The following is a 19,576-nucleotide window of genomic DNA, read 5'->3' on the forward strand; positions in this document are numbered from 1 at the left end:
CAGGCGGCTGCTCCAGGGACGCTGAGGGGCACGCACTCCACTGAGGAGGTCGAAAGAGAGAACGGCAGTGAAGCTCGAGTTTCACGAAGAATCAATAGTGACACCCCCCCCCAACCTCAACCTCGGGGGGTTTCGAGTACCTCTATTGCCGTAGCAGCCAATGGCTTTCTCCCAGCCTTTGACCTCCTGGGCGACCAGAAGAAGCAGATACAGTAAATCACACTGTTGCTGCGTTCAGAAAAGGGTCAACGTGGTCATTGTGGAAAGGCGATGGGGGTTTGGGGGCCCTACAAGTACAAAGTCACCCACGTCCACGCAAGTGGGTCCGCTCAGGTTTCGTTTGTGTCACTCTCGAATGCCCTCAGCTTTCGAATACAAAGACTTCATTCCTCCTCCCACCCTCCCCGGCTTCCACCTGCCTCCTTCCCCAGCGCAGGTGGTGCAGAGTAAGCTCCAGAACCGGTGGGTGACATTTAAGAACTTGAAGGAAAAGGAACAGAGGGAAAAACAGAAAAGACAAAATGAGCATCCATGAAGTGAAATGAAGGAGAAAGAGCCACAATTCATGGTTCATCTTGAGAAGATTTTTCTTCATTAAAAAAAACAACAAAACAAAAAAAACCAACTCGAGATGTCCAGAAATCTCTTCCCAAGGGGCAGCGCCAGGTGACATTTTCAGTTCGGAGACCTTTACGTTTCGGTTAAAGCCGTGCTGGCCTCAGGGTAATGGGGGTACCTCTCCTGACCTCCCGTTGCTGTTTTAAGTAAATGGCTTGTCTGGGAGATCGAACTCGGACGGCATTAGGATGTTTAACAGCCATCAAGAGCGGTTCACTGCTTCAAGGTGAGCACATTAAGCCAGCTAGGTATTCCCGCCCCCCCCCCCCCAAATGGTCTTTATAGTAGATAAGAAATGACCCAGCACAAAGCGCTGGAGACAGACTTTGCCATTGGGGAGGGCATCTCATTCAAGAGTAGCATTTGCCTGGGGCGCCGGGGTGGCTCAGTCGGTCAAGCGTCCGACTTCAGCTCCGGTCATGATCTCGCAGTTCGTGGGTTTGAGCCCCGCGTCGGGCTCTGTGCCGTCAGCGCAGAGCCCACTTGGGATCCTCTGTCCCCTCTCTCTGCCCCTTCCCCGCTTGCTCTCTCTCTCAAGAGATAAATACGCATTAAAAAAAAAAGTAGCATTTGCCTAAGCCCACCCCAAGAAGGGACTATAAACCCTCGTTACCACATTTCTCTTCAGTTTGCTGGAAAATAAGAAAGGTCAGGCCTTCATAAGCAAGGGTGCTGTCTTTTATTTCAAAGGATGGCTGGCTGTTGCGATGAAGAACCACCTCCCGGAAGTGGATCGCGCGACTACGTACAACGGGGACCAGCGCGCAATACGGTTCAAGTTCACTAGCAAGGTGGTACCTTCGAGAGCTTTGGACATTTGAGGTTTGGAAGCAAGGGCAACGGACTTCCGTCTTGGTCATACAACTTTCTGGGGAATGAGGGGAGGAGGGGGGAGAAGGCGGCAACTGGAGGTCCAAACGGTCTCCAGACCCGGCCAAGCAAGACAAACTATGATCCTCAGCCTCGCGGCCCGTTACGTAAAGAGCAAGGAGACCCGTGTGTCATAGCTGTCGCTCACCGCCTCCCCCGTCCTCAGCCCGTTGGGGGGTGTGATGAACAAGATCCATGGCAGCTTCCCTGGCTAACGAGTGGTGTCCACTCCTCACCGGACACAGCTGTGTGGCCTTGGGACTGTGCTGTCCAGCACGGTAGCCAAAAAAAGAAAAAGAAAGAAAGAAAACCCCAGTTCCTCACTTGTACTAGCCACGTGTCACATGCTCAACAGCCACAGAACGTTCTCTCATCACAAAGCACGGCTTTGGAAGACCCGTTTTGCCTTGCCACGTATTCTGTTCTCTGTAAGGCCAGCTGGGTTCTGAGTTCTACTTTGGATTTCACCAAGTCGGTACTTTGGGAAGGCCCGGGTACAAATACAAAATAGCACGTCCCCCTTGCCTTCAAGGGGACCACACGAAGCTGCAGGCACACAAGTAACGCAATTATCATAGCACAGCGTGACGACGGCGAGTCAGAGACTGCTGGAGAGCCATGGGGTGGGGGGGGGGGTGGTAGCAGGGAGAGGACAGCAGGAGGGGACAGAATTCCTATCCGAGAGGGGTCGGGCACAGCTTTCTGCAGACAGGCCCGGTGGCACTACGGCTCCCTCTTGATATGCTAAGCGTGACGAGGAAGGCTGCCTGAACAACTTATTTCTTCAATTACTCCCAAAGGTATACTCCAGATACCCCTGTGCGGTGGGTCTAGTTTTGCAACAGCAGTCACCACGTTGGGCATCGTGGTTGCACACACACAGACGCATCTCCCGGGGACCCTGCTGGCCAACGTGAGTAGAAGCTTGTGGAATCCGCCACGGGAAGAATTTACAGGAAACAACACGGCCGGATGAAGGGTGTATTCTCCCTTGGCTGGTCAGTTGCGCGCTAAACTCGCACGTGTGGTGGCTATCCAACCTTCTGTAAATGGATCACCCCCACTGTACCTTCTCTGTCAGTCTAGAAGCTAGCATCTTCAAACACGGGCAGGCTGGTCATGTGCCACACACTTACCCCAGAGAAACCAAGACCGACCTGAATACGTTTTCTAAATGTGTTTTCTAAACGTTAACAGCATCTCCGACCGGCAACAGAGGCGGGTATGGCTGTGGCAGAGGCGGTCACGATGGCGACACGTGCTCAGGCCAGCCTCACAGGCACGCGACCTGTGCTCTCACAGGGCCCCGTGCTTGCTTTAACGCTGTTGCTGCCATCTTGAAGTTCGGCAACCCGACTCTCTCGAGGGACTAGCGGTGTGCTGGAAAGAATGACTTCTCCCTTCCCTCCGGAGGGAGGCGCCAGTCCCCCCGTCCTCACCCCCAGAGGCAAGGCTCAGCGTTCTCCTCGACCGGGGGTCGGCAGACGACAGCCTGCGTTTTTGTAAATAAAGTTTTATTGGAACACGGCCGTACCCATCCGTTGACAGACTGAGGCTACTGCTGCCCCACCACGGCACGGCTGAGGAGCCCGGACAGGGAGCGCGTGGCTTACAAAGCTTGCGACATTCACTAACCATTTCCAGAAGGGCTCGGCCGACCCGCCCCGGGGAGCAGTGGGGCTGAGAGGGTGCTCCCAGCACCAGCGGCATCGGCATCACCTCTCAGCAGACTGGAAAATGCCAACTCCTGCAACTCACCCCCGAGCCACCGAAGCAGAAGCTCGGGGGGTGGCCCCGGCGATCCGAGCTGAACAAGCCTTTTGGGGGTATCGTCACGTACGCTCCAACCGGAGAACCCCTCGAGAATCACGCGAGCTCTTTACTGTGTCTCCCCACCTCCACCAGAGGATTCCTGGCTTCTGGCCAAGACGGCGTAACGGGGGGCTGATTTATTCTCCTGCCTGAAACAATTAAAAAACTGGACAAAAGATATGAAACAACGGTCTTCAAGGCTTACGAGTCAATTGGTAAAATAAATGCTCAGCAGAACCAAAGAACCAGGGCCCGCTCCAAAAAGAGAAACTCTTCCCCCATAACCTGGCTCTTATCTCCGTTACTGGGGGTCTCTCGAAGGCCTTGTTTAACCGAAGCTGTCGGTTAAGCAGAGTAAGAGCTCCGGGTGGGGACGGCAGCATTGGGAGGAGGGAGCCGCCCGTCCACTCCTTCGTTCCATCTCATTCCACGAGTGAATATTCAATGCTCCCCAGGTGTCTCCAATGTCCCAAGCGCGGGGCTGGTGGGCTAAGATGGGCACGACCCACCCTGTAACGGAGCTCACGGTCGGTGGGGGGAGAGCGACATTCACCCAATGGTTTACCCAGAAGTCCTACGAGAGCAGATGGGGGGGGGGGGGGGTACGTACTGAGGCTTGGGGTGGGGCGCAGCGACGGCTTCCAGAGCCTAAATACGAAGGGTGGATTTGAACTCATTTGGTAAAGGGAAAGGATAGGTGCCAGAGGGGGGCTCCGGGAAGCAGGCAGATGGCAAACAAAAGCTCTACGGTGGAAAAGGGCAGGGCGCTTTCCCAGGGATGACAGAAGCTAGAACAGAGAGTGCAGAGAGGGCAGCAGAAGGAAGGCAAGGAGGGGTCTGTCGGAGCTTGACCCCTTGGGGCTTTCCAGGCTGCGTTAAAGACTCTGGACTTGATGCTCCGGATCAGGGGAAGCCACGGAGCACTTTTATCCGCAGGGAACAGGTTGGGGTCGTAAACCCTCGCTGTTCCTCCAGCGAGGCGTGACCAGAACGGGGCTAGGCTTTTCGAACACACGTGAGTTCTGTTTTAGGCATGCTGAGTTTGAGGCGACTGGCTGTCACCTCAAGAGAGGCTTTCTGGTGGGCGATCGGATTCGTGGGTCTGTAAGAAGCTAGAGAGGGACGCCGTCGGCTTCTGTTGGATGGCAACGAGAACTTGCTGAGGCCAACCAAAGCCCCGAGTGCCCCATTTATAGGCTGAAAGCAACTTAGACCCTGCGCTTTGCAGAGCGTGGTCCTTGGATGGGCAAGGTCAACCCCAGCAGGGAGCTGGGGAGAAACGCAGGCTCTCACCCCACCCCCACCCCCGATCAGCAAGCCCCCAGGTGATCTGTGCGCAGGCGAGTCCGAGGAGCCCACTTCTGCCAACAGTCCCATCTCCCCCATCCCGGGGTGGGGGGGGGGGGGTGCGTCCCGCTTTTGTGCACCGTCCGTGTTGGGGGTTTTCTCCCTAAGAGGGGGCCCACCGGACACGGCCAGAACACTCTAGCCCCCTGCCAATCAAACGCAAGTTCCAGGGTCTGCAACGAAGCAAAACAAAATGTTCCAAGTTGTTCGGCGGGCCTTCCAAAGAGTACAACGGGAGCGCCTTCTCCGAATCAGAGGACCGCGGAGCGCCGCCGAGGGAGGTGCCTGCTTCTCTTGGACGCTCCTGTAAATGCACGGACTGAGTTTTCCCAGGCTTCAAACCGGCCATGACGTTGGGTTCAACGCGCACCAGAAAAAGCAAGGAAAGCATTTTGTGATGACTGTGATCGGCTCATGTAAAAAGGGGGGGAAAAAGGAAACAAAACCAAAAACAAAAAATCAAAGCTACGGTTTCCAGCACATTTTACTAGTGATTGTCGGTGCCTCTCTCCAACCCCCCCCCCCAAACGTCTGTTAGGTTAATAACGTCTTAAGCCTTCATTTAACCAGGCTCTGGCCAAAGAGGTTTTTAGAATTTGATTCACACAAAGACTCCAGTGTGCGTTAGCCTAAGACAGTTTAAATATAAACCACATAGTAGGGGGAAAAAAAAATACGCATCAGTGCCTCTGACTCTCAATGGCCATTTTGTCTCCAGCGTCTCTAGAACCTTTTGTGCAGAACAACAGAATAAAACACGTTTTGTCCCCGGGCTTGCGGATGGCCGTTGCCATGGCTGAGTTCATAAGAGCCCAGTGATTTGCCCCGAGTCGTCTGTGATCCTGGCTGCAGATTTAATGCTGGCTCAGAAGGAGGGACGGCAGGAACAAGGGCTCAGATTCTTCCCCAGGGAATGAGTGAGAGAGAGAGAGCGCGCGCGAGCGAGCGCGTGCGCAACACAGACTCTCTCACACACACACACACCCCCCAGGCCCTCTAAGCGCCGCCTTCCCTGCTACTTTACTGGTTTCCAATGAGCCAAAAAATGGAAGGAATTAACCAAGGTTTGCAACTTTGAAACAACAGGCAACCGGAAAATGGAGGCAGACAGAATCCTACTTCAGAGAAACAACACTGAATGTCAGCAGACAGAGGCCACCCTCGTTCTGAAATGGCCTGAGCAGCGGTTCTCAACAGGGGGTGGCTGTGTCCCCCAGGGGACATTCAGCACCGTCTGGAGCTATTTTTGGTTGTCCTCAGTGGTGCCAAATGTCACCAGGGCCAAGGTGGGGAAATCAAGATCGCAGGAACAAAAAGTATCCATTGTTGAGATCGGTGGTTTTCCTGTAGGGAAGCTTTTGTCCTCCGGGGGCCTGATGGCAGGGGGTGGAGAGGTTTTCAGTCATTGCAACCCGGAGTACACCTTTGAAACGTTGTAGGTAGGAGCCAGGAACGATGCTGAACCCCTACGTCGCAGTGCGCCACCCTCCCACCGCACACGTGCGCACAGACACGCGACAGAGGATGACAGGGCATAAGACGTCAATAGCACCAAGGGGGAGACCACCCGGCTCAAAGGTTACAAGAGCAGTCGCGGTCTGCGACAGATTCTACCATTAAAAACAAAAAAGTCTAGGGGGCCCCCGGGTGGCTTAGCCAGTGGTTGGGGGTCTGACTTGGGCTCAGGTCATGATCTCGCGGTTCACGGGTTCGAGCCCCACGTCAGGCTCTGTGCTGACAACTCAGAGCTTGCTTCGGATTCTTTCTCTCCCTCTTTCTCCCCCTCCCCTGCTCATGCTCTCTCTCTCTCAAAAATAAATCATTAAAAAAAATTTTTTTTAAAGCCTTAAACTTTGTTTTAAAAACATAGAGCAGAAGTTCTCAAATGTTGCTGCAAGTTAGAATGGTCTGAAGAGCATTTTAAAGCCCTGATGCCCAGACTTCACCACCGACCCATGAAATCGTTATTTCTGAAGGTGGGACTCAGGAACTAGGTTTTTGTCTTTTTATTTTTTTATGGTTTTTTTTCCTGTTTTGTTTTTTGTTTTTTTGGAGAGAGAAAGAATGCAAGCAGGGGAGGGGCAGAGAGAGAGGGAGACACAGAATCCGAAGCAGGCTCCAGGCTCCGAGCTGTCAGCACAGAGCCCGACGTAGGGCTCGAACTCACGAACCGTGAGATCATGACCTGAGCCCAAGTCGGACCCTCAACCGACTGAGCCACCCAGGTGCCCTGAGGTTTTGTCTTTTTTAAGGACACACACAAAAAAGCTCCTCAACTGATTTCAATGAGCATCCAAGCTAAGGAATAAATGTCACAGGGAAAGAGGCAGCAAACCATGGCCCATGGGCCACACTGCTCTTCCTGTGGCCCGGGAACTAATAATGGTTTTTTTTTTTTTTTCACATTTCTAAATGACTTTTTAGATGTCAAAGAATCACATTGTCTCATGTTATTTTTTTATTTCACGACCCAAGTATATGAAATTCAAATTTCTGTGTGCATAAATAAAGTTTGATGGGAACACAGCCACATGCATCAGTTGACGGACTGTGTGTGGCTATTTTCAAGCTGCAAAGGCAGAGCTGAGTTGTTGTCACAGATATTTACCATCTGGCCCCTTACGGGAAAAGTTTGCAGAGCCCTGTTAAACAGCGGGGCCTCTCAAACTTGAACGTGCCTAGAAATTCCCTGGGGATCTCGTTAAAAATGCAGATTCCTGTAGGTCTGGGGAGAGAGGTGGTTCCTTCTTTCCTTCTGCATTTGTCACCCACTCCCCAGGTAAAGGGGAACCGGGGTGGGGGGGGTAGGCGGGGACCAAGGCCCTGGGAGACCCGGGGACTCTCTCAGGGGGTCTGCCAGGTTAAAACTCTTTTCATCAATAGCCCTAAGGTGTCAGTGTCTTTGCACCTTTTGAATGGTCTGTGCGATGCAACTTTGGGGGGCAGGGGCAGAAAGCACAACGTGTGACTGCTGTCTTGAGGAAAAGTTCTCATGGAATGGAGTCGCGAGCTGAACTAGCACTTTTTTTTTTTTTTTTGAGCATCCCTTTTTCTTGGATTAGTGACTGACAAACCATAGTTACTAAGACTTGGGTGTCTGGCAGAAATTGTCTCAAAAAAAGACCCGAGTGCGCTAGCCTGTCCTGTCAAAGGAAACAGTTGACGGAACCCGTTTGTTGCCAACCGATGTGGGCAACGTGCACCTGCCGTAGTCAAAGTGCCAGCTTCCCAGTACTTCAAAGACTTCTGGATGGACTTGGTGGCCGTATTCACAAATGAGACTTTTTTTTGATGTGGCACAACGGAACGTGCCAGTAGTTGGAAGACCCGCACAACTCAGAGAACCAATGCTTTCCACAGGACCGATGTGCAACGTTACGCGGGCACCTGAATACGGAGCCAATCGAAGTGCAAGAGAGCGCCACAGATTTTAAAGGAACAGAACACAAAAAGGTCACAGGTATGGCGTCAGAGTCCGCATTACAAACGATCTTTAGGAATCCGCCCCCCTGGTTGGATTTTGGTGTATTATGGAAAGGCCATTAACACATTCCTCCATTCTCCAACTATATCTGCAAGAGACCAAGTTTTTCAACCAAAACGAGTTATCCAAGATGCCTCTGGATGAGTGCCGACGCGGACAGGAAAACACAGCTGGCTGACGGAGAGCAGAGAGTAAGGAAATGTGCAAAAATCTAACACAATGGGACCCTTCTCCCTGAAATTTTACTTTGTTTTGAAAAGTACTTCTCTTTCCTAAACACTATTTACGTTAACACGTCCTGGGTTTGTTGTCGTTATTTTAAATAAATGTCCATTTAATAATAAATGGGGTATAATTTCTAATACAGAAACTATTTAGAGACATAACCCACATCACCAAAGCTTTTTTGGGGTCTGTTATTTTTAACAGTGTAAGTCAATGGGTGCGGGAGGGGGGGCTTCCTGATAAAGCGCTAAACGGCAAATCACTCGAATGACCATTTGGGCCCCCCCCCCCCCCCCGTTCTCTCTCGACCTTCTTAGAGTCACCGACAGAAAAGTCCGACTGTACGATGCTAAGAATGTTGAAACTATTTTGAATGATGCAAAAGAATCAACAAAGTCAAGAAACAGACACTTGCCGGTCTCTTCCTTGGCCCCTCGCGGGAACCGGCTCTGGTTTTCCTAAAGATCGCGCGTGTGCTCTGTGCCTAGTTTCTAGGTGTGGGGGTGCATCACTGGGGAAGTGGACACTGAGTAGGGGAGGTGAGCTCTAAGTTCAGATGACACAGATGTGAAAAGCAGGGAAATCGGCAGGGCGTTCAAGAAACTGGAAAACTCCCCACAACAGTGAGCTACAGCAGCCGTCGACCTCCCGGACCGTCGGGGCGAGAGCATGTGTGCATTCCCGGCGGATCGCTGCTGTGTGAGAGGCACTAGGCCGGCCCTGCGCGGCCGCGGAGGGGTGGCCTGGGGGACATAAACACACGAGAAACCATTTAAGAAGAGACACCGGGAGTGAGGTAGGGACAGATAAGGAAAGGGCGATGGGGGGGTGGGGGGGCGGCAGAAGTGTAGACAGGCCTTGAGGAACAAGCAGACCCCGTGGTTAGGACAGGTGGACAAGCATGTCGGGAGGAGAGCAGGCCCAAGGGGACGAGGGGCGCGTGGGAGGGCTCAGGATGTGAGGACACCACGGCAGCATCGGGGAAGAAGGCGGGAAGGGAGGTGGGGCCCTCCTGCGGGAGGCCTCCCAGCCAGCCCCCCAGGCCTCGTGTGCCTCGCTTTGCAGGCAGCGGGGACAGAAGGCAGATTTGGGAGCAGGCCAGTGACGCGGCCCAAGAGATGCTTGTAAGAAATTCATCAGGCCGGCTGTGTGGGCAGGACTGGAGGGGGTGCAGAGCAGCCCCTCCCCCAGTGGGTGGGGGCAGGATAGGCCTTTATTCAGAGGGCACAGCGTGTGTTCAACAGAGGCAGGAAGGATGAAAACCGGACGGGGATTGGAACCATTAAGCAGCTTTTAATAAGGAAACACCAGGCCCCAAATGGCGTCACTTAGGCCAAGTCCTCAAACCAGGGGCTTAATACCTAGCCTAAGTGCTGTTTCAACCTCTCCCAGAGATGCAGTCTTCACCGCTCAGTCTGGAACTTTTTCAGTCAGCCCCGCGCCAAAGAGTCTGCCACAGGGGCCTCCTCCATCCCCTGAAGAAAGATGAGGTCCTCCGCATGGTAAGACCCCTTGCTTTCCCCCCCCCCCAAGGGACAGGGGCCTTGACTGGAACAATGCTTCTCTTCGGCTAAAACTTTCCTGCCCTCCACCCTCCGTCTGTGGAAACCTTCCAGTTTGAACAAATATTCGGAGCCCCTCTACTTGCTAGACGGGATGCGCCAATGGATTCGTGAATCATTTAGCAAAACCAATTAGATCTTTAAAATTTACTCAGTTGCATTATTACTTAACACAGTCAACATCACACCACATTTTACAGGAATGGCTTGGCGAGACAGTGAAAGAATTTATGCGAACAAATCGTCATAAGGGCCATTCCCGAGGACGCAAACTAATCCGGAGAGACGGAAAGCAAATCAGCGGTTATGGGGAGGGCTAACGAAGGGACCCCGGGACCCCTGCAGATCCATGGATGTGTCACCATCTGCCTTGTGCTGCTGGTTTCACTGGCACATTCGTACGTCACACTTATCAAATAGGCCACTTTAAACGTATGCGCTTTATTACGCATGTCAATTATACCTTCGAAACAGTAAAAGGACCTGCTTCTCAAGTCTGATTTTTTTTACAAAAGATGCCAGAAAATTCGAAAGGCTGTGAATCCTCTTGGGGAGCTAAGGACTAGCAGCAAAAGGCAGGAGCCACAACCACCACTCGGTGACAGGGAAGTGAAAGGGCAATTGCCATCAGGAGAGAAGACCTTGCTCTAGCTAGAGGGGATGAAGGATGTGCTTTTTACGGCGTGTGGCAGGCGGCCTCCTAAGATACGCCCAAAGATCCCTCATCCTCACACGCCTGTGTAATTCCCTCTCCCCGCGGGCGGGCGGGACCTAGGGACTTGCTTCCCTGATGAGGTTTCCAAAGACCAGAACTTCTGTCTTGCTAGCACTTTCGTCCTCCTCCACTCACTTGCTCTAATGAAGCCGCCTGCCGTGTCACGAAGGAGCCACGGGAAAGCCCGCGTGGCGAAGGACCAAGAGAGGTCTTGGGCCAACTGTCTGCGAGGGACCGAGTCCTGCCAACGAGCACAGCAGCAAGCTGCGAAGTGGATTCTTCCACGGTCGGGCCTTCAGATGAGACTGCGGCCCCGGCCAACGCTTGCGTGGTGGCCTCGTTAGAGACCCAGAGGCCGCTGAGCCAAGCCCAGACTCCCGAGCTACAGAAACTGAGAGAATATATGTTGCTTCTACCGGCTAAGTTCAAGGCTAATTTGCCATGCAACAGAAGAGAACTAAGACGCAGCCACGGCTCTACAGCAGAATCCTTTCACATGTTAGTAAATACAGAAAGATGCCATGACGACATAAAAACGTCAAGAGGCGTTCACGTCAGATTCAGTAGCACCGTCTGCTGAGGATGTGGCGATCTGGTGGGGGGCATCTTGATGGTAAACACGTATACAAGTTGCCTCTGGGTTCCAAGTTGCCATTTTCTTCAGAAAGGTGTTTTCTGAACTGAAATGATCCTCTGCCAAAGGCGGTATAACGAGGAACTATTCTCCTCACCAAGGTTATGACCCTCTGTGAGTACAGCAGTGTCGCTCCAACCACAGAGGGCACTGATTAAAACATCTCAACTTCCCGGGACGCACCCCAAGGCGGACGCATCTCGGGATGGTGCAGAAGGAAAGAGCTCAGAGAAGGACTTGAAAGAGACCAGAGAGGCTGAGCTTCCAGAAAGAGCCATGGTACTTTCTGAAACAGGGCTGGGCTTTAGCCTAAAGCCTGTGAACGGCAGATCCCCTCGGGGAGCAAGACTTTTGGGGGCTGGAGAGAAGAAGGAGAGGGAGTTTGAAGATCTCAGGAAAGGGAGTGATTAGCAAATCTCTTGGGTGCTGCCTCCCCTAAGTAGATTAACTTTGCAACGTGGGCTAAGAATGCAAGTGCTTTAAGTCAGGGGTTGGCAGGACTCTCCCCCCCCGCCCCGCCCCGTAAAGGGCCAGACAGCAAATATTTCTGGCCGTGCAGGGGCATGGGGTCACAACCACTCAATTCTGTTGTTGTGGCAGAAAAGCAGCCACGGACAATCTGGACGTGAACGGGTGTGGCTGGTTCTGACGTTTTACCACGAGAGTTATTCCTGGGGGGTGGGGGGTGGGAGGGGGAAGCACTGTCCACAGAAGATTCCAGATAAAATGCAAGCATGATGATCTTCAGAGAAAGCCTCATCCCCACCTAAATGACTCTCTGACACCCAGAGCTTTCTGTTTAGCACAAAAGCCATTTTATATAAGCTTCTGACAGACATGGCAACGCGTGGGTGTGGGTGGCTTATTTGTGAGCGAGCAGAAGGGATGCCCGAAAGGACACAGCCTAGGGGGCGGGGGGGGGGCAGCCTCGAGTCTCCAGTATCTCCCGTTCGCTCTACGGGTGGCAAAGGGTCTCAAGACACAATCCAGTTTCGTTAACTCTCAACAGAAAACACAGCACACGAGGGGTGTCATAAAGGAAGCCGAGACCAGATGTCACTGTGTCGAAAGGACTGAGAATCACTGCTTTGAGTAATCCACGTCGGTGTCCCTAAAACCAGAGGTGTCGGACAGAAAGCCCCAGACCAACATTCAATAGTGATCGATCTGCTTTGCGTCTCGGCTCCGTTCGTTTGCCGCCCCTGAGCACGGTTACATAATCAGGCGCTAATCACAGGCTAACAACATAGCTGACAAAAAAACGAACAGTCACGAACAAGAAATTATATATATTTGGCTGACATAATCACAGTCTTTGGTAAACACGCCATAAAATCGTTAACTGACGTATACGGCACATTTTTTTGGTGAAGACGCACGCAGGTGATTTGAAAATGGAATAAGCCTGGGGGCTCAGTCGGTTGGGCGTCTGACTTCAGCTCAGATCGTGATCTCACGGTTCGTGGGTTCGAGCCCCGCGTCGGGCTCTGTGCCGACAGCTCAGAGCCTAGAGCCTGCTTCGGATTCTGTGTCTCCCTCTCCCTCTGCCTCTCCCCTGCTCATGCTCTGTCTCTCAAAAATAAACATGAAAAAAAAATTATAGCAAGAACCTAAGCTGTAATACACTTAACGCTGCGTCCACTGTTAGCCTCTGCTTAAGCAGAAACACCGTGACTTACTGGAAGCCCTCGGACTGGGCCGTGTGAAGGAAGAGGGCTTCTCCAACCAGACTCTCGCGAACAGGGAGGCCCGGCCATCGGAGTCCAGCAAGCAGCACGACCACACGGCGGGTTACAGGGGACACCCAACTGCAGAGCCGCGACGGTGTCCGCAAAAAAGATGAAGGTTCTTTTCCCCCCCTTGAAATACGGTTCAAGGGTATTCAGTGAAGACCCCACATTTGGCGGCCTGACAGCCCCAGGTTAGGAAAGAGCGACACCCCACAGCGACCCACACCCGATGGCACTTCCCGGCACGTGGGCTTCCTGCTCGACTCTCAGAGCAACACCCACATCCCCCCCCCACGCTCTCCCCATACCCTCCAGAGTGAGTAGTTCCTATGTGAGAGGGCTCTCTCCTTCCACTTCCAGAACGATCTACGGCCGGCCGCCTTAAACCAAGTATCAGAACAGTTTGGAGCGGGGAGCCAGGCGGAGAGGGAAGCGGTGATGGGCAGAGGGGGCGGTCCTGCTGCTCGACTATCAGACGGAAGGCTGAGGCGTCATCCCTGGTCCACCTGCTGATAGCGGTGAAGCACCAGCCTCCTGCAAGTCACCGGACTGTATTCAAGAAGGTGAGGAGGGACATTTGAGAATTTCTCCCAAGCTCCCGGTAACCTTCTCCTCGCCCTCTCTTGGCCACAAGGAAACAAACCTTTCCAGCTTTCCCTGCCCCTCCCCCACTCTCCTTCAGCAAGATTTTCAACAAAGGGGTGAGAGATCAAAGGCCACTGTCCCTTAGTGACCACCTCTCCATAAACACAGAGGGAAGGACTCCCTGAAGCCATTCTCAGCCTTTTCCAGAGAGAGAGATTTCTAGATCTCTCGAGGATAAAATCACTTCGATTCCTTCCCAGTTCTCCCTTCTTACTCTGGGCCTTCGTCTAAATTATTGCTTCTCTTGGGGCGCCCGGGTGACTCGGTCGGTCGAGCATCCGACTCTCGCTGTAGGCTGAAACCGTAGTTCGTGGGATCGAGCCCCCGCATCAGGTTCTGCGCCGACAGCGTGCAGCCTGCTCGGGATTTTCTCTCCCCCTGCCCTGCTTGCTTGCTCTCTCTCTCTTAAAATAAACATCTAAAAGGAAGTCAATTAAAAAAAAAATAAATTAGTGCTTCTCAACCTTAATGTGCGTTGGAACCATCTGGAAGTCTTGTTGAAATGCAAATCGTGAGCCGGCAGGTTTAGACTGGGGCCTGTGACTGCATTTGTCATAAGCTTCCAGGTGATGCCAATTCTGCGGGTCCACAGATCACACTTTTCTAGCAGACGATTTCCCTCCTCTCAGACCCCACTCTGAAGCCTGCCATCGCACACCTGACAACGGCAGCCTCGAGTATTCCCTACACGTCGAGCACGACATTCCATCGAAGGCAGGCGCGTCACTGAGTATTCCTTCTTACTGCCACCAGCCCGGGCCCCCGGGCAGCATCACCGGGGATGGTCCACGCGGCCACCACCCTCGGATTTCCCGTCGGCCTGGAGAACATGTGGATATCACCTGGCCAAAGCAGTTACGAGATGAAAAAGAAGAAAAAAGAAACCGATGGCAAAGGTTAGTCATCCAAGTCCCCAAAATTCTACTGGGAAGTTACGCCAGAAACGAGGAACATCGAAGGATCAAGGTTTGCAAAGCAAAGGGGAACCACTTGGACGTTTCTAAAGGGGAAGAAGCGAGTTGGGGTTAGGAGGGGGAGGGGTCACGGCTCTAAGAGCTGCGTAGGTGGGAGAGGCGTCTTCCTCTGGCAAAGATCTGCTCAGCCTCTCTCAAACCCCGCCCCCCCCCACCCACTGGAAAGAAACGAGAACTCTGGGGGAAAAAAAAAAAAAACCCACCAGAGCCATATGGAATTCTCTATTTTTTCCCTCACACCATCTGGTTTGGGATCTAAGTACAGAATGGCAACTGCGATGATTTAAGAGCCAACGAAATCTCCGAGCAACTGGGAAGGCGCTAACGTGGCTGGGCTCGGTCCCCTCACTCCGGGGCCCCAGCTGCCTTCTTCGCACCTTGCCGCGTAAGGTCTGTGCGGCTGGCTCCGGCCACGCACGGTGCCCGGTGCGGGTGCCACAGAGGCGTGTTTGTTCCAATTACTTCAGCCAGTACACAAAAAGGGAACACTGCGTGCGGGGAAAGGCCGTCACAGGGTCTGGGAAGATGATTCTCTACACCGAGTTCAGTTTCCTCCTGCTTAGACGGGAGCCTGCCTGTTCACGGAATTCTCACCTGTTAAGTGTCACCAGCGATGGGACACTATCAAAAGTTCGACATGTCTCATCGTACTGTTCCACAATCTCCCAAACCCCGAAAGCGAAGGACTTGGGGTTCTTGTGTGGCTCATCTGGCCACAAGACCTGTTCCGATCTGAACTTGGTGACCAAATCTGACCTGAACGGGCGAGCGACTGTTCACAGGCTCCACGTGCCAGACTTGGGCTCTCTAGGGAGACGAGCGTGCTGGGCCTGTGGGAGCGCCCAGGCCTGGCTGGAACAGCGTGCGGCACACGGGGTGTGCACCCAGTTACCTACCCAAGTACCCCCCACCCACTCCCCCCACCCCCGTGCGCATCTCATGGTGCCGGGTTGGGGGTAGCTTTTTAACAAGAGTTTGAGATAGATACAGTTCACCTACACAAGTCGCCTGTCTTAAGTGCACAATTCAACGGCTCTGAGTGAATTCACAGAGTTGTACAGCCATCAGTAGAGCGTAACTTTAAAACATTCCCGTGACTCCCCAAATCCTCAGCTGCTGCCCACTCCCCCTCTCCTCCAGCCTCCGGCAAACACGAACCCACCTTCTGTCTCTCTGCATTCGCCAATTCTGGAAACTTAACATAAATGGAACCAGACAAGAGTTGGTCGCTTACATCTGGCTTCTTGTACTTAGCATGTTTCTGAGATTCATCCATGTTGTCGTATATCAACATTTATCCCATTTTACTGCTGAGTAGCATTCCGCTACGGATATATCATGTCTGACAGCACTTTTTAAAATATTTATTTTGAGAGGGAGGGAGGGAGGGAGGGAGGGAGGGAGGGAGGGAGGGAGAGAGAGAGAGAGAGGCACGCAGAGAAAGAGGGAGACAGAGAATCCCAAGCAGGCTCTGCACTGTCAGTGCAGAGCCAGACGCAGGGCTCGATCTCACAAACCATCTAACGGGAATTCTTAAATCAAGATCCCAGAACCCTCTCCATTCTTTAAAGGATCTAGAAGAACAAACGTCTGACGTGACTTCTTGCCCGCTCTTCCTAACTGGCATTGCGAGTGCGCACACACGCTCACACGTGCGTACACACACACACACACACACACACACACACACACACAGCTGGTGCCTGACAGCCACATGTCAGAATAAGGAATGCGTAATTCAAGATGTACAATTAAATCCAACGTCAGATTTCGCGTTAATTAACCTGAAGCCACAATTTAGGTTTCAAACGAAAAAGTTCTATTCAAGTAACTAGAGGCGTTACGACTCTGTAACTCAATGCGTGTCTTACACTCTACGTCAGGGCTGCTCCTTCTCCAGTTGGAGACCCCACCCTGTGGCTCCTGACCGGTTCCCGAAGAAACACGCGGTGCAAGGACTTGGGAGGACAACCCTGTTGTCGGGTTGATCTGATCCACCACCGTCCCTTTTGATCCGCGTCTTAAGTAACTTGAAGTCACTGGAGTTTTAGCTGACCGAGCTGGGTTAATAAGACCCGTGTAGACTTTGGGAACATGGAGGGCGGGCGTTCACACCGCTCACTGCTCTCCCTGCTTCTGGACCCCCACGTGTCCCTCCAACCTGGCACCTTGCAGTTCTGCAAGACTAGCGTTCCTTGAGAGCAAGGAAATGGGAAACCAGACCCAACAGACCTACCTGATGGGATCGAGCACACGGTTATCCGATCCTCATGTCATGGGCTTGGATTTTTCCTTGTCAGAGACAATGACTGATGTTCAGACAGAGCGCTCCAAAGCAGTGGGGCCAGGAGGCCCACTGGGGACCCTCATGGTACTCTTGGAGCCAAGGCTCCTGGAGCGTCCCGGCCCCGGTCTTGGTGCCATGGAGGACACACGTGCCACAGACCTCGCCCCACCCCCCCGCCCCTTATGGGTTCAGACATTGGAAATTTCGGAGGTAACCCAAAGGTTTATGTCATTGCACACTGCTCCCTTTGAGAAGAGGAGGGGAGGGCAAGGACAGGGGAAGGAGGGAGAAGAAAGAGGCAAAAGATGGGGTGGAATGGAGAGGAGGAGAGAAAAACAAAAGATGATGACAAAAATTTTAAAGGGCCAATTCCACCCGCGCCCCTGGGAACAAATTAACGCATCAAACACAACATGAAATATCACCACACTGAAAATGCCATCACAAATATTAAGGGTAACAGTTGACTTGCTATTAGAATTCACCCCGAGGCTGTATTTACCTGGACTGCTCAAGGGGCTAGCCCTGTCCCCCAGGGTTGGCACGGGATGATACTGGTGGTTCTTTGAGCCTGGGTACATCCAGTGGTACCTGCCAATTTCCATTTCAGCTCTGCTGTTCACTGCCAATTTCAGGTGGCAAAGAGTCAGTGTCTCTATCTCCGGCAAAGATTATTTATCAGCATTTATTCTTTCACCATAGAGTTAAAAGGAAACGGGGCGTCTTTTCAAAAAAAGCTACTGAAATGCAACCTTTCCGTACCGTCTCATCAACCGGGCAGGATGAATCGAGACCGTTGGGAGGCTCCTCCGTTCTTGAAGTTTGCCCAGCTCCGCAAAATTGCCTTTCTCCTCCCTTACTGTCGCCATTGCCACCCCCCCCCCCGCCCCCGCCGCCCACCCCCAAAAGGCTCACTTTGGACAGACACTATTCCTGACACAGAGTAGGCTGCTGGCAACTATCAGTTGAATCACAACCTTGAAACCCCTTACAGCTCATGAGGACAGCTCTGGCCGGTTTCTGTCTGAGAATCCCACAAAACCTCTCGAGGGATTACGCCCTGTGGGGTGCCACAGATAGTTAAGGATAAAAAATGATTCTGATGTTGATGTGGGCAATTATTCCATCAGAAGATCAGGTTATAATGCTCCCTTTGGCCCCTGCGAGCGCTGGGGGTAAGGCCTGAGGAGACGGCCACGTGATGAGGCAACCAAGCCCGACCGGGTGCGCTCAAGACCTCACAAAGCCTGGACGAGACCCCGGCTGCACCCGGCGCGATCTCCGAAAACTCTCAAGGTTCTTTCCGACTGGGAAGGGGAGGCTTTTCTAGGTGGTGTTTTAAAGGAAGCCTTTTTGGGGGCGCCTCGGTGGCTCGGTCGGTTGAGCGTCCAACTTCAGCCCTGGTCACGATCTCAAGGTTCTTGAGTTCGAGCCCCACATCGGGCTCTCTGCTGTCAGCACGGAGCCTGCTTCGGATCCTCTGTCCCCCTCTCTCTCTGCCCCTCCCCTGCTTATGCGCTCTCTCAATAAACATTAAAAAAAAAACACCACAATTTAAAGAAAGGTGGCTTCAAGGTAAAGCAGAATTGTCTTTTCAGAGACATTTGAAGACATTTTAGGGGGAAAATGGTGCTAGGGCAAGACCAGAACTCACGATGAAACTACGTGCCGCTGTTTGTGTCGTCAATAAGGGGGAGGGCAGCTCGCACGCGCGGCGCTCGTGATGCACCGCCATCGTGTAAACCACGCTGCACCTGTTACCTCAATAATCCAAGGTCTGCTATCTGCCACAGCCATTCTATGAAATCAGTACTCTTATTACTCTGTCTTTATAAATGGAGAAACCGAGGATGGGGAGAAGGGAAGTCACGTGCCCACGATCAGGCAGCTAGGGGTGAAGGAGCCTGGGAACGAACCCGGGCCATCGGACTAGAGAGGGGACACGTGTGAAACGGCCAGATTACCCTGCCGCGTGGCCTCTGCATTTGCTACAAGCTTCTACTCTTGCCGAGGCAGTGGTCAGCTCAACAAGAGGTTTTCTGAGGTCCGCGTGGAGGTGAGCCGTGCTTCTGTGCCTCCGAGAGAAACGTCTCAGGTCCCAAGCTCCTGAGGTGATTTCAGGGCTCTGAAAAGGACTTAACTCTCCACTTTCCCTGGGTTTAGACTCTTGCCTTACTGCTCAGGAGATTCCCGCTCAGATGTGGGTTGTGCTACATACTCCAAGAGCAAAGAAACCCAGTGGGGCTGGTGGAAAGAACCAGAAGCAGGTCAAGTGTCTGTGAGCCCTTCGCATCGACCTCAAGCAAGACGATCCCAAGTAGTTCGATCACTTTTGACCGGAAAAATGCTTCGTCGTCCTCTAAAAAAATTTCTCTCTCCATGCCCAACACACAGCAGGCGCCTACAAATAAATGAATGAGTTATTTGGCTGAAAGCGAGGCAGCACCCTGGGACCCCGTGGGTCCAGAAATGGACCTCCGGGCCGCCCAGCACACTGACCTCACCCAAGCCAGGCCATGCAATTCCCTGAACCTCTGTGCCCTAAGTTTGTGTTTCCTGAGCAAAAACATGGCGGCCACGCCAGACACGCTGAATCCAGCATAAAAATACTACCGCTCCAGCAGATGTGGAGACAGGATCAGCAAGTGGATGGCTTTTTTCCAATACTTCTGG

At 52.8% G+C, this 19,576-nt stretch overlaps 1 protein-coding gene across 5 annotated transcripts in view; it reads right to left on the bottom strand.

Annotated features, from left to right (window-relative positions):
• The window catches only part of GPM6B (glycoprotein M6B), a 147,140-nt gene that overhangs the window by 14,835 nt on the left and 112,729 nt on the right, over window positions 1-19,576 (bottom strand). For 2 of the 5 annotated variants that reach the window (XM_043570737.1, XM_043570738.1), the window contains exon 2: window positions 17,406-17,525. The exons of the other annotated variants lie outside the window; for them this stretch is intronic. In XM_043570737.1, the coding sequence (XP_043426672.1) occupies window positions 17,406-17,525 (120 nt within the window). The remainder of the gene's footprint in view (window positions 1-17,405; window positions 17,526-19,576) is intronic. 5 annotated transcript variants of the gene reach the window in all.

This window comes from Prionailurus bengalensis, chromosome X, assembly GCF_016509475.1.
Source record: "Prionailurus bengalensis isolate Pbe53 chromosome X, Fcat_Pben_1.1_paternal_pri, whole genome shotgun sequence".
In the NCBI taxonomy this organism is placed as follows: Eukaryota; Metazoa; Chordata; class Mammalia; order Carnivora; family Felidae; genus Prionailurus; species Prionailurus bengalensis.